The sequence below is a fragment of the Ixodes scapularis genome, unplaced genomic scaffold (genome assembly GCF_016920785.2).
Source record: "Ixodes scapularis isolate PalLabHiFi unplaced genomic scaffold, ASM1692078v2 ptg000178l_1__unscaffolded, whole genome shotgun sequence".
Taxonomy (NCBI): domain Eukaryota; kingdom Metazoa; phylum Arthropoda; class Arachnida; order Ixodida; family Ixodidae; genus Ixodes; species Ixodes scapularis.
Genome location: NW_024609927.1, coordinates 464,580 through 489,119, shown reverse-complemented (window position 1 = coordinate 489,119; position 24,540 = coordinate 464,580). Strand labels below are relative to the sequence as shown.

At 44.1% G+C, this 24,540-nt stretch overlaps 1 protein-coding gene across 1 annotated transcript in view; it reads right to left on the bottom strand.

Moving 5' to 3' along the window:
- LOC120842849 (cardioacceleratory peptide receptor-like) overlaps nt 1-22,233 on the bottom strand; it is a 34,675-nt gene extending 12,442 nt beyond the window's left edge. Inside the window, exon 1 of the mRNA XM_040214034.3 lies at nt 21,885-22,233. Coding sequence (XP_040069968.1) covers nt 21,885-22,196 — 312 coding nt within the window. The 5' untranslated portion in view covers nt 22,197-22,233. The remainder of the gene's footprint in view (nt 1-21,884) is intronic.
- Nucleotides 22,234-24,540: the final 2,307 nt, after the last annotated feature.

Sequence of the window (24,540 nt, the reverse complement as noted above, 5' to 3'; positions counted from 1 at the left end):
GCGTTCGGTTATGTCAGACGAGCGGTGAGTCATTATATTCGTTGTCCCCATCCGTGTAGTCTTAAAGTTAACCACTTGGGGTGCCACGGTCTGATCTCCTCCCCTTCTTGTTGTCCCGGAACTATTTTGTAACTTTTATCAGTGATATTCCCAGGCGCGTTGTCGAGCGAGCACGTGGCCGAATGGTTACTGCGCTTGGCTCTCGCGCAGAGGATCCGGGTTAGGTTCCGGGGAGCGGACCCCTCTTTTATTTAATCTCTCAGCTTGACATTCTTGTTACTTCAAAAACCTTGTCGTCTTATCGAGTAACAAATGTTCTACGCGCCGAACATTCTAAGCCGAATGTTCCAGAAACCCACGCGGGTACAAAAGGTGCTCCGAGTAGCAGTCCTTAGTCACTTTCGCCCCAGCGCTCGATCCTGCTCTTTCGCCAACATCGACGCCTGCGACGCTAGCCTTTCTCTAATTTGTTTTGGGTACAAGTTCGCACCATTAAGCGTTGAGTTTATTCAGTTATTCGCCGTCTCATCATTTGTGATTCGTGACAATACTCTGCTCCTTACAGTTGGACTGCATAAAATAGCCCTATGATACTTTTTTTTCCTGTTTCGTGTAGCTCCGTGTTATAAACCATTTGGGTAAACTAGGTTTGCGCAACCGTATAATTGTCGTTGTGTCTGACGTCGATAAAAATAACACAATACGGAAGTATCTTCAAAAGTGATTGAAATATATTTCTAAGTAGTCTACTTAAGTACAGTGAAAGTAACTTGAGTAGTATTTTAAATACTTTATGGGGCAGGTATTTAGTAACTTAACTTAAATACTTTTATTGAGTATTTTATCCAACACTGGTTTCAATGAAATAGCTGATGCAGGTGTCCACAATGAAATTTTTTTTTTACACAATTAGGCATTAGGTAAGCGTCAGCTCATTGAAAAATATGTTTTTATCATTGATCTTTTGATTCATGTAAAGTCGTGTTCTGAAACTTTCGCATTCCATCCCAACTGCTAGAGCCACATTTAGACGGAGTTTGGGCACTTTGGGACGCCTAGTTTATTTGCTCTGTCCAGAAAACGCGGTGCTATTTTCTCAGGAACTTCGTGCACATTAAATAGTAGTTTCGGGGAGTAAAGAAAAAAAAACTTATATTATTTGTTATCATCTTCCTGTACGACGTCGCCACGCAATGCGGAGGATATCAGTGTGTTGCAACTGTTCTATGATACTAGGGCATACGACTTATTCGATGCACGCAGGTCCAGCTGTCACAGAGGTAGAGCATGGGGCTGTGGGCCGAGAGGTCCCAGGTGTTTGTGTACTCAGTTTTTTTGTAAGTTGCCATGGCAATTACACCGATTGCACTGACGTGCCCTACCACCTAGGCACCGCGGGTAAGGGGAGGGGGTATGCACCAACTGACACACATTTCTTGGAGTAAGGGGTGTTCTGTTTTGGTAAGGACGTATATTTTCAGGCGTTTATGATAATCGGCAGATGTATTTAGGTCTTTAGTAATTAAAAATATCTATAGGTTTATTTCGGTTATCCATTGCTGTCGAAATCTAAAAAAGGTGACTATTGGTGAAAAAAAAGATATCTAACGGAAATATCAGAGTTTAAGTCTAAGAATGGGAGGATTTTGACTCAAACAGTCCTAGCTAGAGCAAAAATATCCAGAAATCAGTGCTTTTTATTTTAATTGATTTCGTAATTTTGATACCAACTGTTATTTATCGGTGTTTTTCGGTTTTCATGGACTCTGCATTTTTGACACCGATGGAAGTTTATCGATGTTTTCGGTTAAAACCGAAAGTCGACCGCCTCATAGAAAAAACACACCATAATAAAAAAAAAAGCTGGAAAAGAGTTTGTTTTGCACGAACGCCCAAACACTGGCTCATCATCGCCAAACTGAAGCCATCCACCTCAGCAAGAAGGGCATTCACACGCGAGGGAGGATTTCTATCGGACCGCGCACCCTACACACTTGTCCCCAATGACTCTACACGATGACAAGCTAAATCGGAGAAGGGCAGGGGCCGCAGGGCACACAAAAAGGCAAAGGTTTCTAATTGGACCTGTCGTTCTAAGAACTCTGGCCCAACGGGTGTACACGTGCAACGGCTTCCAAAGATGATGACAGAAATGTATGTGGGGGTACCTTGTCACGGCCCTGCATCGGCGGCAGAAAATAGTCCGCGTTCACGACATTGACAAAAATAACTTTTTCGGGGCGAACCTATATGGTAAAGGAGGCAATTACTCTGAACGAATAGACAACGGGCTGTGTCGTACATGCTTCGCACGGATCTGACCGAACCTCCCTTGTTTTGAAGTAGCTCCGAGCGCTTCCAACTCTAATGGCAAGGAGCGCAGTGCAAAGTGCCTTCTGTATTTACAACGGCGATTGACAAGATGGCCGTCAATGCATTTCCCGCGCAGTAAGGGATGACTATTTTTTGGAACATGATGGCGATTGCTGGTCAATCAGGCTCAAAGAAAAGAACTCAAGGCTCATCATTTTAATGCTTCTTCTCTAAACTTTCATGCGTTGAGTGCGCGTGAATCTTTCCGAAAAAGTTTGTCACATATTCTTTGACTCTAAATTTCGGCTCGCACACTTAAGATTGCTTTATCCTTTGTAGAATGCCGGAAGACGTTTACAAAGCTGGTGCATTAAAGTTTAAAAAAATCTGCAGTTTGTGACAAAAGTTATTTAAAAAAGAACAAAAAAAAAACCTTGAAATTTATGGTTTTATTTTTTTTGAAACAGCAGAAAGACTGTCACTATGATGTCACTGCCGCGCGACTACTTTAGAGAGCTCTCCGGAATTAACTAGCTCGTGGAAAACAATACTACTTTTTTTAATCAAGACTAGAATTGCGATAAATGCACTCATCAAAGCTTGCTTATTTGTGCCTGTACGTGTGTCGGAGTAAGAGGCGGCTTCGTTCTAAAAAAAAGCGACCTTTTCAAGAACCAAAATTCCGCGCTTGCTTTCCCCCATAATTTGCATAAAGGCATGTGCGTGAAATTTTGGGAAGGAAATACATACGTTCATGATGATGGAGCTCAGGGAAGGACGTTTCTGGTGACTGACGGTTTTATTGAACTCGTGATGGAATGAGTGGGAACCTAAGCAGCAACCTTCTTCGGAAAAAGCATCGGGAAAACCTTTACCACGTCATAACAACTGTCTTAATTTATGCGATAATTATCTGCCCAAGTAGCTAGGGGATGTGTCTATATTTTGTGTAGATTATTATTTTTTTATGGCCTTTGTTCTATTCAGTTCTTGTAAAAACTGAGAACCCCAGCGGCAACCTTCTTTGAGGAGGGCATACAAAAGGTTGTATACCACGTCATAATAAGTGCCTTAATTTGTGTGTCGGTGATTATGAGAAGTAGGTAGTTTGCATCTACATTTGGTGCATATTAAAATATTTTTATCACCCTCGTTTTTTTAATCAATTCATCGGAAGTTGTAGAAAAACAGTCCTCGTATTATATAAACTTTATGGTTTCAGTGAAATGTTTTACCATCTGTATCTTTGGCGAAAAATAAAGTTAATATAGTAAGTACGGAGGATTAATTAATACTTTTTGACGTGCATCCTAGACCTCATGATGTTCGACGTAACAGCGTACCCGAAAGACTATCACTCGAAGGACGGAAACACACACACAAGTAAAGGAACACTCACTCAACACTAACCGCTAAGCGAGTTTTTTTTTTTTGCGAATAAATGGGACAGCTTGTCGCGCTGTTTGAGTGTTCCTTTTTTGTGTGTGTCTGTATCCTTAAAGTGAGAGTCATCTAGTTGCACTGTTACGGCAAACATCAAAAACTATCACCTCGCCCAAACAAAAATTTGCCCCTAAACTCAGTTGCAAATAAAATGAATCCACCGAGTTCAAATGTCAAATTGTGCCTCTTCTTTATTTGCATCTCCTGCCTCGCGTTCTGCAGGAAAATTAGACATACAATTTTTGTGCACTGATAATAATATTTAAAAAAAAACAGAAATCCGTACAATAAAACGCGTCTGACATGTACTGTACAAAGACATACAATTCGTACAAAGACATAAATCTTTCTTAAATGATCATAAAAAAAAAGAAACCTAGACAATATTTTGTGCGTCCGACATGATCGAAATGCGAGCGTTGAATTATTCTGAGACGTTGACACGACGATGCTCGAATTCATTCGGGCGCGGGATTTGACAGCGTCGAGTAGCAAATTTGGAAGTACACATTCTGTATGCAAACACTCAACTGTATGCAAACACTCAACCAAGCACACACACATACAAACACATTTCCCGACACGATGCTTGCCGAAAGTTTACGCGCTTCTACTACGGGCGTGAAAGAATACCCGAATGAAAATAACAAATCTTCAATGGCAGGGCGATGGGATAATGCCAAAGAGAACTTTGAGAGTCTTTGTATTTGCAATGGGAGAAAAAACATGACTCACGTGAGGGCGCTCAGGAAAGAAACACGAGGACTAACACATTTAGCCATTTCTTTTGTCACCTCAGATCCAGTTATTATGTATTGTTTTATTGAATTGAAGTTGCAGCTCAAATATACGGCATATAACGAAATAAAGCGAAGCTAGAACGCATTCGTCAGGGGAACATAAAAAATAAGTATGTGCGAAAAAATATATAATAGTAAGATAAATTAGCGTTCCTAAAAACCTGAACGCAGTAGTCCTCAGTAATAGTGATAATAATAAATAGATTCGCATATTTCAAGTTTATTTTTATTTGGGCTTAGAAAAAAAACAATATTTAAAACACTTTTGATGCAGTCTCGATCAAATGGGACTCATTAATCGGCACAAGCGAGATTCCACTTTTTATGACAGATTTGTTGCTGCTGCTACAGAAAGCGAAGGCAGCTATGTGTAGATTCAATCAGTGGCTCCTGAACATCTCTGATGAAGTCGTTGTCGCTCAGAATTACAAAGGATTGCGGCCAAGCTAAACAAGCCCTCCCTAAGAAGGGTGCAGAAGCGGGGAACTTGAATGACTTGAGGGCTATAAAATTGACAAAACAAATGACCTCTTGGGTAAGTGACGCAAGAAGAAAAGGAGACTAGAAAGAAAGAAAAAAAAACATGAGAACAGAGAGATAGAGAGAGGGACAAAGAGAAACTAAATGAAGGTTAAAAAGAGGTAATTATATAGAGACAAGAAGAAATTTTACTGCTCATATTAAAAAGTGCGGAAACACGAGCCTTGTCTAAACTAAGAACAAATCTTTGAACGTCCTCCATCTATTTCAATATCTTCTTTCTCAAATAATTTTAAAGAATCTTTTTTTTCTTCTAATTTGACGAACACGCAAGGCGTATAGGTGAAGCTAAATTCAAAAATTTCGGGCGAAGTTTTTTTTAAATTTAATACTGCCCCAGCTAATAAATTACTTTCGGAATCTCTTACGAGTGTTTTTATTTATTGGCTACTTGTAAAATTTTCGTTTATCTTACCTGCAACTTAAACATAGCCGAGATGCTTTTATGGTGAACCTGACTTGTGCTTTTGATGCTCTCTCGAGTGATTTTTCGAGCGTGCGCGAGGCACACACACAATACACACATGCACACATATACATACATGCATATTTACTTCAAATCCAACCATTACGAGGGGTTTCCTATTTCTCAGGGAAGTATATCTTTAAAACCACATTGCGGTCATGTGGTTTTGTTGTCAATGGCTCTAATACTGTCGCAAATGTTAGCTGCAGTGCTTGCGGCAAAGCAGCGGGAGGGTGCAGTTCTGCGACGTGCTTATCCGTTCAACGGTGCCTCGATTACGGGACAACGTTTGCCTGGTCCGGTAATAATTTGGAGCTCTTAGGTCGTGGCTCGCGACAGTGACGGTCAATAAATGACTGCGTCTTCTTGAAGCAGTGCGCCCTAGCTGTCCTCTCCGAGGCGGGTAACCACAAGGGAAATCCAAGACTGGCGCCCAACGTGGGGGACGAATTTAGGATCTAGAAATTAAAAGATTTTACTTCAGGGCCTGAGCTAGTCAGACCAATGCGTCCCTCATCGCACCAAATTCAAGGTGATGACCTCTGGTGAGCAGGGAGGAGCCCTGTGCAGCCCAAAGTACGATACTCTGTCAGAAGTTGCCACTGAGGCTGGTAGAAGAGAGCGCAAACAACACCGGGGCTATCGGAGAGTTTGGCTCGTACTTGCTGAGAAGCGACGGCACTTTGTTGCGTTACATCCACCAGGCGAATGATGGAGCCTGCGGCTCGCTATCCCAAACTGTTTTACTTAGTGAACTCCATAAGTCCTTCATCAGAAAATTGCGTGATTCCAATTTGGTAGGACACAGCAGTGGGAGCAAATCTTGCTTAACGGTTATCCGAAATTGCTGCGTGACCAGGTGTGAGACAGGACGTAATGAGACTCGCACGTGACTGTACGGTGTATCAGAAGGCGAAACCACGAGGTGGCCCACTGCCAGGTTTGATGCAGCTGGTCGAGAGCAAGTATGCTTGGGTGTGAGTTGCGTATCACATTTTCGGTGCTCTACCCCGTAGTGTTCGCTGCAACCAGTATTTGCTTATATAGGTCAAACAGTTTTTTTTTTTTTTTGCTTTTTTTGCGCAAGCATGATTTTAAGACCATTTGGGATGGTCTTCTTGAGACGACAGCTCGCCTTGACTTCACCGCTGTGCTCATTTCGGATAATTTTTGGTTTGTCTTGTTAGCAAGGGTATTGTAGATGCCTCTAAGGCACTAAAATGCTGTACAAAACGACTTTGCTGTACTACTCAAAAACAAACATAAGAAAGGGGAACTGAAACACGAAGATAACGCTTGTAGCAAACACAGAACGGAACAAAGACGGGGATGCAAAACTTGGGAAAATGGCTTTGTCTACGCTCGCAACAATTAACCGGATCACAGCTTATATTGTGGCACAACTAAACTCCGGGAAAGAGCTCAGGCTTCCAATGTGAAGTTATTTTCTTTGCGCGGACCCAGCAAGCATGCATCGCACCACTACGCAGCTTACAGAGGACCTCCGTAAGCACTTCACGTAGAACTTGCGAAAAGCTCGCGTGAGCCCTGTCCTCTCGGGACTGATACACACCGACCAATACAACAAAGAGAGACAAAAAATAGTTCATAGTAGGACATCTGGTGCAATTGCGAACTCACACACCAAGTGACGCGACTCGGGGCTTCACGGCTTCTCTAGCCAAAAGCTGGAAAAGCTTCTGCAACGTGAGCAAGACGCTCCTACATGCCTCATGGTGCATTGCGAGCCTGGCGAAGTGTGCGGGTCGATTTATGTCGCCGACTCAAAGTTTTTCTATCAATCTAAAATGTAAGCAGGTTTTTGGCTGATGGCAACGTCTACGACGATCCTTCGGAGGCACCATCCTTATCACGGTACAAGCTGCGACAGCGATAACAACAGCGGACGCAGAAGTTTTGTCTGGTTCATGGCCTCTTCTACTTTCACGGTAGGAGCGTGTGGTTTATGTCGCCCCCGCTCCTCCCTCTTTTTTAGAGGAGTCATCTTGCGAATGACCTCCAGTACTAATGTACTTGGAAAGACGTCATTCTGGGGCACAGCCACTTATTTCTGCCGCCGTATGGCCTCGTTTTACTTTCAATTTTTTTAACGCCTCATATGTTAACCAGAGAAGCAGCAGCAGCGACGCAGACTCCTTCATCGAACCCACCACGGCTGAATCAGTTTCAGCTTGAAATGCTGGTGTCGATTCAAATACCGAATCTGGACCTTGGTATATTCATCTGCGAGGACTCAACCGCCGAAGATGCAGAAGACTGCAACAAAGCGCCCTGAACTGTTCCCTATGTGTTGCTTTGAAGCGGCGATAAATGGGGGTAACCTTACTGACAACCTAAAGAAGCTACTTTTTGGTATTTCTACGTTGTCTGAGCATAAGTTAGACCAAAGGCTAAGGAGGAATGTCTTCTTCTCCACGTGACGACGAACTATCATTTTGTGTTATTTGGTTACAAAATATTCAGATGCTCATTTGGAAGTGTACCCATCCTCACGATGTCCTGGGTTCCAGGTTATTCGCGAGAAATAACTTGTTCGAAGAGTGGGTTTGCCGTTTGCAGCGACCCCTTATCAAACGACGTCCCGATATGGCGAACGATGGAATTTGCCAGTAGTCCCCTCTATTACTTTATGGAAGTATGATGTCAACAACGACGAACGTCCAGCGCTATACACTTGGAAAGATGGTTCTTCCTGAGAACAGGAAAAGGGATAGGAGAAAAAGGGGTGGTTACTAAGAGGCCATGATGGAGTACTTCGCTAGCCTGACAGGGAAACAGAAAGCACAGGCACTTCGTTAAAGTAACATCGTCGTCAAAGTAGGTAATTACAGAGGAAATGTCAGAGCTATTCCGATATATTTTTTGTCTGGAATACTTTCATCCGCAGAGAACCACCGGAATAGTGTTTGAGGAGCAGGCTGTCCAATCAAGGGACCTGCATTGCTTTCTTTTCTTCATTCACGCACAACAACGAGTAATTAACACTGACCATGGAATGCGAGGTCCTCAGTATTTCACTGCAGGCAATATTTCAGGAGGAATACAAATAAAAATGAAAGACGTTTCCAAATATCTGTAATGTGAAACTAGAGCCCAACTCTTGAGGAGGAGAAGGGGAGGGTACGGAGTAGAGGGTATTCCCCTCCTCCTCGTACTTTGCTCCCCCTTTCCTCCTGCCACTGAATTTGTTTATGAGTAGCATGACACGAAGTCGTGACGCCATTTCCCCACTACATTTAGCGGGGAAACTGGATTGGTGCTCAGGTCACTTGACGTCGACTTCCCCGCTAAATTTAGCGGGGAAACTTAACGCGCTAAACTTAGCGGGGTAATGTTTTCGCTAAATTTAGGGGGGAATTATTCCGCTAAATTAAGCGCGAACATTTTCCGGTTAGCTTTAGATGGAAAATTTCCCCGCTAACTTTAGCGGGGAAACGTTCCATAATGCAACGCGTGCGGTTACGCCGACGCCTCTCAACCCGGAAACGGGCGCCTAAGTGCTGCGCTTTAAAAATAAAATTAATAAATGCTCACGTCATATATTATGGACATGGCACCCTTAGGAGAACGTGTCCCTAAATAATTCCTGGACCCTGAGCACAAAGAAATGCTCTGATAAGTTTAACTATATAAACTAGAAAAAACAACAACAACAACAACATTTATTATAACTTTCTACATAGAATCTCATACATACGCAAGAGAGTTTACGTCAATGCTGCGATTGCCTACGAAAGCTGAAGGCTCTGCTTTTACGGTGGAGACGCCACATGCACATTGGGCTGACTAACCTCCCGCTCATACAGACAACACCATTTCGGCACGTGATTGTTTACGTTCATCACCACTTAAATAATAAATGCCCACGCAGTAGAATGTTTACGTCATCAGAGTTAGATTCAGCGTAGACATAGATTGGGCACGTCAGTGTTTGTCTGGGTATCAGGTCCAATGAACTCGTCGAAGGACGATGGACATCGGGCTTGGGTTTACTCGTGGAGTTGATGCACACCGACGATGATGACGTTCCATATAGGAAGAGGAGGTTGTTCGAGGCTTCAGGTATTCTAGGGGGTGTTGCCACGGTGCTTCTACACTGTCCTTTTAGAACCTTCGCGGCGGTTGAACGGACGGGTGCCTCGGGAAAGCGCTCAAGGCACGGAGTCATTAGTAATGCGTGCACCCCGAGCGGAAATAAATGAACTAATTGGACCATCAAACGATTAGTTACTGGGTGATTTCAGATAAGATCGACCAAAGGGTGGCTGGTCGACATTTTTAAATCAACTGATGTTTTTATATGACATTGTCTAGTGTCTGGTATAAACGAATCCACGCTTAGTTTTGACCAGAAAAAAAATTTGGAGACAAGAAAAATCGTAAGGCAGGGAGAGGTGGACAGTTGCAATAACGCGCACTGATGGAGGGGGCAAGTTTGAAAGTGAATAATTAAAACAATAAAATTAGGAGAATTTTAAAACTTTTTACAAACAAACTATGGGTACAACTTGCTTGTAATATAAAGTAATATTATTTATTAAAAATTTATTTAGTTTTCTAAAAATTGCCAAACATGCCTGCTCGAACGACAAATGGCAAAGTTTGGAAATCTGTATCTTATGAAATAATTTAATCATTATTACATAACTTGCAGACATTATTTTACTAATATATGGCTATTATTGAAAAAATAAATAAGGTATCTGAGTGACACAATAGTTACAATATATTTAGGCAAACATGGGAAAAAAATCAAACGAAGAAAAATTCCAATGCGAATAAAAAAAACACCACCTTCGATTTTTTTTTAAATTTGGGTACCCTGTTATACTCTATTTCGGCATTCATTTCTATTAAAAACATGTTGCATCATTGCGCTGTGAAAGAAGAAACAACTCCCCAAAGTAGGGTCCTTTTTCAAAGCCTACACTTAGCAGTGTCCTATACAAGAAGTGACTCTGAGTTCCAGTTTCATGAAACTTGCACAAATCTTTTATACACATTTATTCAGATGAGGTCATTGATAAAAAGAGCGATCGGTCACACAGTAAAAGGGAGGAGAAACTATATACAGCATTTTACATAAGCGTACAAAGTGGTATCATATTAGAGACTAATGATTTGAGAAAAGATGACGCAGTGTGAAGTTGTACCTTCCGGTATATTTTACATCTAGACTAAAATAAATAACTTTACTTCTACACACAAAAACAAAGATATAATAGTAAGATATTTAGGTTGGCTGTGTATTTACGATTACAAACAATTTCAGGTGACGGATGCCATAGTGCCTAACTGGAGCAGCTTCGATGCTCTCGGTGTATGAATGAATCGTGGCAAGCCGATATATTTTATCCTCCTCGAGGATAACATTTTGGGATTTTTTTTATAGTGATCAGATAAAAATTATTAGTAACCACCAACAAAAACAGTAGGTTAAATACCCCGTGAAGAAAAATGTGATAAATAAGATGTCCCTGCATTCAAAATGAGCAGTCCTTGGGAAATCAAATTCGGCACTTTACGCTAAGGTTTTCCTCGCTGTACCCATTTAATAAAGTTGCTTCCAAGCAGATCCGACTGCCCGTGCTACATATACGTCACAGGTCCCTTCTGTTGATGACTTGCTGAGCCGCCACGCGTGCCAAGACTGAATGCCAGGGAAGGCGCGCACCGTCAGCCACTCTTCTTTTTTTTTGTTCACGATACCGAACAACCTCATTTTCGTCCAGATATACAAGATGCACGCCTTTCAGTTTCTTTGATAGAACGCTCACCATTGTCCTGGCCGTCTGAATTGCGCTTACTGAACGTTCTCTCAGGTTGTTCAGCGTGGCCTGGTGCTTCACGAGTCCGCCAACTCCGTCACATGCATTTTTCCCATGTCCAGATGCAGAAAATAACCACTGGGCTTGTGGGCAATCGTCCTTTGCAAATTGGTGAAGCTGGTAGCGATTCTTGAAATGACTGGCGGCGCCGTCACTTACGTACGTCACGTACGAGTATACCGCAACGTTGTCTTCAACCCACTCCTTCACTTTTTCTAGAGCCAAGCAAGCGTGAGCGGCGTCGTGACACAGGTCCTCACTGATGATGGCAAAGCTGTTTGTAGATTTTCTTGTCGTCACTACACATGTAAATATCGAAACTTGTTTTTTTTTTTTTTCCAGTGATATGCTTGCACTTCGTCAGGAAGCACGATGGTTCAGTTTTCAGCAAAGTCAAAATGAAAGACAATGCTCCCGCGTTGCATGCACTGTTTTTCATCGTAGATCGCTTTACCTTGCGTTTGCCGGATATGGTTGTGAAGTACCCAACTTCCAACCGTCACTTGGATGACTTTTAGGAAAGTCTCAGGTTCCAAAGTTTTTTTCACAAGGTCGCCGGACTCCCATGTTGCAAGCACAATCTCTTCATCCTCCGGGATATCAAGTTCCTGGAGTGTAAGAAACTGGCCTTTTGGGCAGTGATCACAGTCTCCTTGAAGGCACAGTTCTGTTGCTGGGTCGCACAGAAATGCCGAATTCATTTCACCAGTGTTGAATGTTGAGCCTGTAACGTTCTCTAGAGCGGCACTACAAAGATAACAATTGGCGCAGCGCACACAAACGCACACTTCCTGGTGTGGAATACATTGGACCCATCTAGGGCGCAACGAATAAAATTTCGTTAGCCCAACGCCGGAATCGGGATGCTTGTCTTTGTATATACGGAAGGCCTCTCGTATTGAGCGTGTCATGAAGCGCTTTGGCACGAACGTTTTCTCTCCGTTGAGCATGACAGAGATGACGTCCTTCTGGTTGGGACTTTGGCGCGAACATTGTATCTCGTCTTTCGTGAAGTACTCTAGGGCAGCAGACAGGTTCTCAGGGCTCACCTTGCACCTCGTGTAAGGATCCGGCTCATACCACACGCCATGCTTTTCCTTGAGTTTTCGGGATTTACTGATGAGGTACATTGAGGCCTGTGGAATCATCTTTTGAACCTCATTATTCGTCAGTGTTGACGGCAGGAGTGTAAGCAGTTGACAACGTTCCCGGAGAGAGGTGGCGGTTTCAAAGGCCTGCCGAAAGTTGTCCACCCACTCAGTGCATGTGGAGCATGTTGGTTCGGACGACCCCGATGGTGCGTCCCTGTCGTACGCAATACGTAGCCTTGAGCGTATATTCTTGACAGCAGCCTGCTCCAGTTCTGTCTGCTTTCTCTTGACATAGGCAGGCCTGTCCCGACTTCTTACGACGCTTGGTTGTCTCAGCGGCGACACATCTGTAGGTAGTATGCTGCGATTTAGATCTTCAATTGCTTCTTCAGCTGGCACAAATATGTCAGGGCACTGCTCTGAGCTTCGCATCGAGATCTCCTTAGTGATGTGCATGAAGCAATGGTAGCACAGGTAGTCCGTCGCACTCACTTTGGTGGAACAGTCAGGCGGAAGAATTTGCTTCAACGAGTTTAGGTCCAACTCGCCAACACTTCGAAAATTCCGCTGCTTTGGTATAGTCTTTTTGTGTTTGCAAAAGTAATCTGCACAAAACACTCGTTCGGAGCTCCAGGACGTCTTTATAATGTATACATAAATAATAGAAATTAAACCCCAACTGATGGCATATAATTGCCAAGTGAAAGAACTACTGGGTGCACAAGTGACAAGTCCGAGGCTGAGGAGCTCACTCACTGCAAACGTACATTTGAAAAGAGAGGTCACAACCGAGGCTGTCGGCAAAGCTTGATCCACGTCAAAGGAAGAAAGACGGGAAGTCTCCAGACAAAAAATTGTGGTCAGCGGCCTTCGAAAAAGACTTTCCGGAATCGCACTGTCGTCCCTCCACGCGCTGATATGAAAGCACCCGAGCTTCTACCACGTGGTTCATGACACAGCCTGAGCCATGTCGGCGACCTGTTCGCGAGGGGTTGGCGGTGGGGTTACGTTGATGGTCACTCGGATTAGCCCTTGCTGTACTGAGCTACCGCCTGCAGTGCCTTATCGCCGGCTGGTGTCAACAACGAGAACACACACACCCTGTCTACACCAAAATTACAAGCGTTCACCGCACACGCGTCGCCGCCGCTTTTAAGCTTTTGTGAAATTGCTTTCTTTTGCCGCGGAGAACCGCCTTATCTTAACTACGCGCCTGAAATCCTTTCAGGCGGGCGTACACAATATCAAGCGTTTCGAGAAATGCCCGTGGAGTAGAACTATGGGAAAATTCGGAGCCCGCGATGTCGATATCGTCGCCGTTGTGTTAGTACGCCGTCGCGTACTGCAGTCCCCCGTTGGGGGAGGGGGGGGGGGGGGCGGTCTTACTACGATAACATGGCGACAGCGTTTACACTCTATGTATTTACGCGAGGCTCGAGTATTTGGGGATAATGCTGTCGGTTGGTGTGCCCCTTTGTGCCTGATATTATCGCCCGTGACGCCAGCGAGTGAGATGGCGACAGGCATGACTGCTCAGTAAACAGGCGTCTGCGGCCATGTTTTGCTGGTTGAAGCGAACCCCCTTGTCCTTGACAGCGAGCGGGGAAGTGCGAAAAAAAGATTGTATCGGCCGTTTTGCCACAACTAGCGACGAGTGTCGACTGCGGTTTCCGGCAACTATTTTGCCATAATCTTGAGCTTAGCGAGGAAATGATTTTTGCTAGCCGCAGAACACTACCACGCAGAAAGGGAATGCTTGAACATGTTTTTGTTCTGGATATATATCAGGGATATATATGAGACAGAGAGAGAGAGATGAAGGTAGAGCGGAAGAGGGAATAGCATATAGTGTCGCAGGAGAATAAAGTAAACAAAGTTCCTAGTGGCCGATGGCTGCATGATCTTTTCTCGGATCACTAGTCCGTAATATGATACCTCTTTGTACACAGTAGTTTCTCCTTAACTTAAGTGTGTGAACGATTTCTTTAGTTATCATTGGCCTCATCTGAATAAAAATATATAAAAGATGTGTGTTGGTTTCATGAAACTGGAACTCAGATTCAGTTCTTGTATAAAACACTGCTATGTGTAGGCTTTGAAAAAGGACCCTACTTTGGGGAGTTGTATCTTCTTTCTCAATAAAATGATGCAACATGTTTTTAATGGAAATGAATGCCGAAATAGAATATAACAGGTTACCTAAATTTAAAAAAAAATCGAGGGTGGTGTTTTTTTTTATTCGCATCGGAATTTTTTTTTGTTTGATTTTTTTTGCATGTTTGACTAAATATATCCTAACTATTGTGTCACACAGATACCTTAGTTATTTTTTAAATATGAGCTATATATTAGTAGAATAATATCTGCAAATTATATCATAATGATTAAATTATTTCATGAGATGCAGACCTCCAAAGTTTGCCATTTGTCGTTCGAGCAGGCATGTTTGTCAATTTTTAGAAAAATAAATAAATTTTAAATAAATATGATTACTTTATATTACAAGCAAGCTATACCCATAGTTTGCGCCTAAAACGTATTAGAGTTCTCCTAATGTTATCGCTTTAGTTATTCACTCTCAAACGGGCCCCCTCCATCAGTGTGCTCCATCAACTGTCCACCACCTCTTGCCTTACGATTTTTCCTGTCCCCAAGTATTTTTTCTAGTCAAAACTAAGTTTGGATTCGTTCATACCAGACACTAGACAATAACATATAAAAACATCAGTTGATTTGAAAATGTCGACTAGCCATCCTTTGGTCGATCTTATCTGAAATCACCCTACTATAACGTTCGTTTATATAACTAATTAATTAACCTAATACCTTTTCATCTGCTGTCAATAAAACGAACAACCAAAATGACATGCAACCAACCAATTCATCAATCAAACATACGGGTTAGCAAACATAAACCAGAGTTTATGCTCGAGCGTTTGTTTTTTTAATTATTCCTCTTCCCTTGTTTTAACAAGAAATCTAGTCATAATCTGTTTTCTTTTTAACTCCTGATACTGTTTCTATTTGCACTCAAAAGTAAGCTTCGATGCGGCAGCGCAAGTCCGCGATATCAATATTATTCTGCGAAAACACAACCTTCAAATAATATTTTCAACACTACACCTAGCCTCAAGGAGAGAAAGAAGAAAACACACACACACGCACGCACACACACACTTTGCGGTTTTATGGTTCACTTGCCTGATTGGTGCACCCGGTAAAATCCTGAGGTGACACCTCCCATCCCCCGCCTATAATTGGTTAAACCGGTCGATTAGCGCTTTGATCAGAAGTGTCAATATCCCGTGGTTAGATCAGCCTCCCCTTTGTAACTTTCAGCTAAAAATTTGTTCCCAAAGCAATAGTGTCAGGAATGACAAATTATGAGTCGGCGAATAACTGAGGAACCTAAACGTTTAAGGGGGCGAATCTGTGCCCAAAACAAAATAGAGAAAGGCTAGCGTCGCAGGCGTCGATATCGGCGAAACAGCAGGATCGAGCGCTGGGTGGGGCGAGACTCACACCGGCTTGCCACGCGGAGCACCTTTTGTAAACGCGTGGGTTTTGGAACATTCGGCCTAGAACGTTCGGCGCGTCGAACATTCGTAACTCGATCAGACAAGAAGGTTCCCGAACTTACGAGAACGCCAAGCTGAAAGGAGAAATAAAAGAACATTCCGCTTACTGCGGTCGAACTTGGATCCTCCGGGCGACAGCTAAGCACGGTCACTATTCGGCCGCGCAAGCCTTTTCTTTTTTATTCAGCGCGTATTTCCAAGTTTGCACTAAAACCCACTACCAGATCCTTTCGGGCAGCTATAGATTTAAAATTATTTTATCTTGCACAGGCTCTCTAAAGTATTTGCCCACTGGGGCAGTGTCTGGCTGTACTTATTTAGACTCTTAACTTGCGTAATCAACTCAATGAAAAACAGGCGTGCGGATTTCGGGGGCTGTTCAGCATGCCTCACAGACCTACAAGACTTCCATGGACTGAAGAGCGCAAGAACCATATTCGTATCATATGAAACAACACGAAAATGCTCAGAAGGAATGAATCGTATTCTATATGACATTATTAATATTTCCTTTTTAGGGTCGCTCCTTACGGTCTAGCCTTGTCCATCCGGCGTCCGTGCTCACATCGATTACCATCTCATCTGTCTGCTTAAAAAAAGAAAAAAATGTTTGCGCAGTCGACAGGATTCGAACCTGTGCGGAGAGACCCCAATGGATTTCTAGTCCATCGCCTTCACCACTCGGCCACGACTGCGGGACGAGTAGGGGGCTCTGAGATGTGGTAGTAACTCAAGAGCTGGGGATGTCATGGATGAAACCTTGCATGTAGCCGCTCAACGCCAATACAAGAGAGGGTGCTGCGGTCAAATGCGTATATAATCGCGTTAAACTTTGCATGCATTGGCTCAACGTTTGCAGACGAGAGGGCGCCGCGGTCAAATGCTCAAATGCGTATATAAAAACGTTCCATACCACACATTCTGTTTCTGACATGGACCGTTGACTTAAGCGGTGGAGATGCGTTCCCACGGCTTCTAGTGGATCCAAGCTGATCCGCTCGAAGAACCACTGGCTCTGTATTTCACCGACCATAAAGTGGTAATAATTAAGTCGAAACGCAACCCGGAACTCAGCACTACCTATGAGCAATAAAAAAAAATCGGCACCACCAGAGCTTCGCCCCAATCAACATCATTCACCACGTGGAGATGCGGTCAGTTTTTTAAATATTCTTTCCAAAGTTCGCAAAAAAAAAAATGGCATCCCAGCAGTACAGAAAGGCATGCTCAATTGTTTAGGGTTCCTTACACAGTGGGCTGTTGACTCCGCCAGGCACGATTAAACTCCTTTCACCAAGTCACAGCTTCGAAGGCAAAGTCTCGCTGTGCAAGCGAAAGAACGACTTTGCTGCTGGAGGTATGGCCATTCTCTTAACGCAAGCCAAGACGGCCTGTCCTGGGTTTATCTTCGAAATACTTCACATACAGCGGTACATGAAAAAGATTGTCAAGCAGGTCGCGATACAACTTTCTTCGGGGGACCGAAGCCAAATATTCGTAAGAATACCTAAAGCTTAAAAACTTAAAAGCCTCAATAACCTCTTTGACAAATCGAACCATCTTTGCAGGGAGGCCAATGTCCGAACATACAATGAAAGACGGGATGACGTTTGTTAGCCTTTTTTGAAACATAACCTACAGAAACGGTGCCTCTGATTTCGCAAATAAAGAAAACGTGAAACAAATTGTCGGATAAACAGGTGTGATAACCCAAGTCTTCCTTCGGAAGGACGCAGAAAAAGATTATCTCTTCACATCGGCTCCCCTGCACTCTTCCAAATAAACAAAGCAAACACCCTATGCACCGTTTGAATGCAGCTGAGCGTGCAGTATAATACATGTAACACGTACCAAAGTTTTGCGACAAAAAATATTACACTTCGTAGCTCTTGTAAAAATTGACGTGTTGGGACAACCCCCCTTAACCGGTACGTTTTTTAGATCATTTGTAATACCATCCCGATATGGCGTGCTTTTATTCAAGTGATCTAGCGGAGCTCTAAGGTACTTGTTTGGAGAGCCGCTCCGCTGAATGCCATAAAAAAAAGTCGGTGTTGTGGCCCAGTCCCCCAACCATACGCTAAGACACTTCTGCTTATTGATCTTGGCTCCTGTAAAATCATAGGACTTTTTACGTAACTCAAAAGCATAAGTGACACTGATTTTGTCTTTACAAAACACAGTAATATCGCCGGCGTATGCTAAAATGTTTACTTCTGCGTTACCCATCGTAAAGCCTTCCACGTGCTCGTTCTCTATAATGCTCAAACATAGCGGCTCAAGATAAAAACTGAACAACAGTGGTGACTTGGGGCACCCCTGCTGCACAGAAGAACATACATTTATCTTTTCATTAACGGTGTCATTTATAACCAATCGTGTGGTGCACCCAGTGTACGCCATCTTAACGCCTTCACAAATAACTTTCCTAACATTAGCTTTAGGTAAATTATGCAATAATGTGCCATGACACACTCTGTCAAAAGCCTTCTCCAAATCGATTTGTATCATTGCAACCTGACTTCCCTCGGAATCGGCACTTTTGATAATAGTTCGACCTACATGCATGAATGTTTGTCGGGATAGTTCTGCCTTTAAACCCACAAGTCTGGTGTTCCCCCACCAGATCAGTCACTACGTGTTGGATTCGTCTAAACGAAACCCTTCCAAACACTTTGTAATCAACAGTACTGAACGCTATTGGGCGGTAGCCCGACGGCTGTCTTCTTTTAAGACTGTCATTTGATTTCGGTATTCGTATCGTGTGCGACTGTAAAAACGAAGGTGGTAACGCCTGGAGTTCATAAGCTTCTCGTACAACTTCAGGGTAAAAAGGCCAAAGCTGGGCGCGGAAGTGCTTGTAAAACTCTGCGCAGAGACGGTCAAAACCAAGCGTTTTGTGGGCGCCCAGTCCCTCGATAGCTCTATGTTGATATCAGTCCCCAGTGTGATAGGTTCTTCCATACTCTATTTCGCTTCTTGCGAGAGTTCTTGTGGAGTCCGGAGCAGATCACCGACGGCTATCATGTCCTTGGACATGTTCTTTCCATCCAAACAGTTCGACATGGAAAACGACAAATACCTTTTTAATGTAGTCATTATCAGAGCTGACAACACCGTTTTGGTCCACAGAGGTTACCTCCTTTGCAAGCGCAAACTTCCGTTCATCAGCAAGCGCACGTACGCTTTGTGGGCTGTTCCCCCAGAAGAAACGTTTCAGCCCACGCCGTCACAACCGCTCCACTATTAGCCCCGAGAGCGAGCACAAGCGTCGCTGCGGTCGCCGCGCCCTGATTGGGTGAGGTGTACCGTGACGTCAGGGAAAGAACACCGCTTCGTTAATTAACGAATTTAATTAATTAGCCGACTTGTCCCGAAGAATAGCCACCCACATAATGTCCGCCTGGCCGTATAACCCACCTGCACAAACCGCATAAGTGTAGCTCTCACGGTTTGTTTTAAAGAAATGTGTAAGAATAAAAAAACACCCCCTGTATATACATATATATATATATATATATATATATATATATATATATATATATATGGAGCTGGAAACGGTGTAACCATGAGTGTAGGTTTCCAAAGCACCCTTTTTACATTGACAAATTTGTTAGTGCGTGTGAATCCTTGACTGTAATATCGAGCCCATATCCTAAACACGGCGCGCGTGTCCAGAGAGGCGATGACAAATACGCGCGCAACCACCCGTCTCCGATTTCACCGCATACGCCTCCCCCAAAGTTAATAAGAAGTCCGGGCTTAGATCACGAATGAAGAGCATTTCCATAATTGACAAAGAGGGGCGATTTTAACCCGCTGCTCACGAGCTGTCCCGATCGACCGCTGTTCTTCCGCCTCTGGTAATCCCCAAGCCGATTAACTCTGAAGCCACCTGCTATTGCGCGAACCCGAAATAACTCGCTACGTCTACGCCTACCCAGCGCGTACCATCCAGGAGAAAAAATGCCGAGTCATTGGGCTGTAGACGCATGCACAGCGTTTGACGCTCCGCAGGAGACAGCTACTGCGCAAGCTCAGAATGCGGACAACCCAGTGCACAAACAAAGCAGCGCGCAAAGACCGATATTAGAATAGTTAAAGGTGAATCGAAAAATGAAGGTACGCTCTTAAGAGAAAGGCAAACTCGCTTCTCGACCAAGGCAGGAACGCTCCTGCTGAAAAAGTTTGTCAAATCCAGGCGTTTAGTTTTTCTGTAGGTTCGTGGCCTCCAAATAAACATTTAAAAAAAAAAAACATAAAAAAAAAACAGTGGGGTCGGTGACAAAGCGCGTGGCAACGCCGGTTGACAGGATAGGCTGATTTAACGCAGCGCGTGCCGATAGGATACTATACTCCGTGTCACCCGGCGATGAACTGGATGAACTGGGTGCCAAAGCAACGGGTCGTCAGACCCAGTCAGGAGCTAGTTGTAAAGCACGCGTTGTTTCGACGCGGGCACTGACATGCACGTTAAAGCAACATACGACGTGGTTTCCGACTTGCCCGTGATTAGACCTGATGGACCGCATGCTTTGACCTTTAGTTCGTAGCGAGGTGAGACGAAGTATATTGGAATTGAGATTTGTTTCCATTTCAAGTAGGGTGTGCTAAGGACGTTTGCTGCCGAGCCGATTTTGAGTTTCTATGAGGGGAGAAAACGCGCAGCCGCCCATCAGACCCCTCCCTGGGGCCGGAGTAAGGCTTGCGAAACTGCGGTAGTCTCCCCGTGGTCCGTTCTGACACTAGAGGCCTGCCACTGCCGACTCCACCCCAGTCTAATACCAAATACTTATTTTTGTTAAATTGTTGTCTTACAATGTAGTATGGCAATTCTTTGTTTGGATAAATGTAAAAAAGGTGTCACACGGTGTCAAGGCGCGTGAACAATAAATATGGCATGCCAGGTGTGTTTGAATTTGAATGCAACGACAATATGTTCCTTTCACCCAAAGATGAGAATAGTATAAATAAATGGGCTAACCCTGCGCATGTCTGTACACACTGCATGACACTTCTGGGGCGAGAACACAACATGGAAGCTGTTTTTCCATCTTGCTTCGGCAGATTGTACCGCCCGGGTGTGTGCGGTGTGAATGTTACTTTTTCGCTACTTCTTCTGACCATGAATTTACGTTGTCTGACGACATAATGCCGTGGGCGCCTCACGACGTTCAACAATGCACCGCAAGCTTTGCGCTCAGCGTCGCAAAGCTTGCCCATGTTTTTGATATTGAAATACGTTGGATGGTTGTGGATGTATGTTTTTTTGTTTTGTTTTTTCTAACATGGGGGCGCTGCATTTGAGTTTAGCCGGACGAGCGTGTATCCAATGCACAAGCTATTTCAAGCACCCAGAGAAATGTTCGCTCTGAAATAGCTCGAATGCTCTTTTCTTTTTTGCACTTATTGAAAGTGTCTGTACAATATATTTTGATTGTTAATATTAAAGTCACTGACAAGGTGATGATTGCAGGGCGCCTCTTTCACACACCCGGCTTCCAGCACGTGGTCGTGGCCTTTCACCGTGCTTTGCCTGCGCGAGCACACACGAAGCCGACGAGATGCCGAAGTGCTATCGAAGGTCGGAAGTTAGCAATAGAGGCGGGACGACAGAAAGACCTCTTTGCCGTACTCATCTTACCAGTGACTAATGTTGTTTTATCGGTACCACAGTTCTTCGAAAAAGTTACTCATTCGTGAAATGCATTCGAGGTTCGACATATACACGCCCGAAAAATACTTCCTGGGCCGATGTCTAAAGCGTGCGAGGCAACGCAGTGGTGTCGCCCGCACGCACCTACCTCGAAGAGCATCTCGGAGGACTGCGTGAAGAGGCAGACGGCGAGGTCCCCCAGCGCCAGGTTGAAGATGAAGAGGTTGACCCGTGAGGCCCTCTTGGCGACACGCGGCCTGGAAAGGACCACCAGGATGGTCGAGTTGCCGGCCAGCGTGAAGAGCATGATGACGGACAGCGTTGCCACGCGCTGGATCAGCGGCCCATCCCACACCACGCCGTCCGGGTAGACCCGGGTTCCGTTAAGAGAGGACGAGCCCATGGAGGAGGGGACGCCCGCCGGCACGCCGCCCACGCCGCGCTGGACGCAGTCGGCCATTGAGATCTTAGCCGAGCCCCGGGGAATCCGGAGTGCAGGCGGGTTGGAGACTCGCCTTCATGACGGGTTTAGAGGAGGCTGCGGACATAGCTTCTGCGAGAGAGTAGTAACGTGGTATTATATAAGTTCTGGGCACGTAGGAAGCTCGTGTCTGAGGCATTGTTTTACAAATGTCTTCCAAGCGTATTACAAGTGCCTCAATAAAGAAGAGCGTGCAACATGAAACGTACAGTCGCCGATCACATGCTCCGCTTGCAATCGGCCTCTTCTTGCATGCAGCGGTGACTTTCCTCGGTGTGGGGTCGGTACTAAAACGGACTGCGCCCACATACCATGAAATATGTTGCTTTCGGGCTTTGCTTACCACCAAAGCGGTGCAAGAGCGACAACTAAATGGCGCAGAGATGTAAAGAAGGAGAAGTAAGGCACGCGGCTGCAAGAGAAGAACGCCGGACCAAGAAGCGGCAGGAACCCGGTTGCCTGTAGTCATGTGCCAGTGGCATCCGGGAGCAAATAGATACAAAACAAAAAGAATACTTTCTTGATGAAAATCATCCCAAAAATGCAAGACCAAAGAGGAGTTAATTTTTCCAATCTAAATTGCAAGGACAAAGATCTTTGGTTTTGTAAAATACAAGGACAAAGGGGAAAATCTCTGTGCGCTTTTTTCACCGTGAATGTATCCCAACTAGCCCATCTGCTTCTTCTAGTAAGACTACTTTCTACAGCAGATTGCCCCAAGAAGGTTAAACAAAATCACCACGTAAACGTAAAAAAAGCGAATTTTACCGGATCATGGGACTTCCTTTAGGCCTGCCATTAAAACGCCCGCAGCCTTTCCTTAGACGCGAAGCTACTCAACATATCACCGCTTGCCTCCCGTGCCACGCAATTCTGGAGACGCTATCGTTTCGCTTCCTGTAGGAACGAGAACAAAGCTTCCCCAAAATAACCTGTCTGCTCAGCCACGGTCTTCCGTTAAATGATTTCGTGCAATCATTGTCTTCGTTGCCAACTGCCGTTGAAACGAGGACCAACCGTTTGGGTCCCATCGCATAAATTACGGGGGCCTTTTGTGGAATACCGCATTTGCAGACGACTAGACATCGCTAATAAGCTGGTCCTAAAACAGATAGAAGGAGCTGTAGAGGACCACCCTAGCAAAAAAAAAAAAAAAACAGGCACTGTCGCGACTCTAGCGGTAAGTTGAGAAACGAGAAGAGTGGGGAACATCTAATATTTTTCATGGCCGTTTCAAAAGACGCCACACCACAGCTTTGTGGCGTGTTATCACCAAGTTGTCGTCACAGCTGTGTGTTTTGCTCATCGTGCCGTGTCGATTCAGTGTATTTTGATGATGCCATAAAGTGTTTGACTAAAATTTCACTTTTCGATGCATTAACTAAACCGTTAATTACTCAAAAGTACACAATAACCTAATTAAACAGAAGGTTATTAATTTTCGTAAATACACCACTTGGTAAAGACCAATGCCATGTTAACCTTTTTTTGTTTTGTTTTTTCGTGCGATGCGTACTTTTCTCAGGAACGATTTAGCCGGTGTTCCTTGAAACACCCCGTGCAATGCCCAATGCCCACCAGTCACGCTGACTTTTCAGACGACCGTGGCGTGAGCCCCTTACAGATTGTGCTAGGCGTATAGAAGTCTAACCTAAAATTATTTTTTTTAACATCAACATTAACGAAAAAGACCAGGTTGGCGAGCGGCAAAGTTTTTAACGTTAAAGGTCTGACTGAGATTGCAACGCCTAATGTACACGCCAGACGACGTACTAATCAATCTTGTTAAGATCTGGCGCAGTCCACCATTCACCTTTATAACGTGGGACGGATACTCTTCGATTTACGTCATCAAATATGTCAGCACACCGGTACTTCGCAGCGGAAGTACTACGTTTTACTTGTAATAAATAGAAAAGTTACAAAAAACGGAAAACAAAAACAGGAAAGCGGTTTATTGTATTGCTTGATCATATTGGGGATTCCTTTTAAGCGATTTTTTTTACGTAATACATATTAATGTCTGCAGTGTACTTTATAAACGTATTAATATTTTGTATTGTTGTAAGGGGGGCTGGCAGAATTTAATTTTCTAGGAGCTCTTTGGTAATGTGAAGTGAAGACTTTGTTATAGACTAAAATCCTCAGACTACATTACACACATTTCTATGTCGCGTCGTCCAGTTTCGGGGTTCTATTATATTATCTTCAACCATCACCAGCTCCTTTTTGCCGTAAATTTTTGCACTTCTTGTTAGTTTATTAATATGTATGTTACCATTAAAATATATAAATCATTAAAAACATGTATGCTGTACTATTG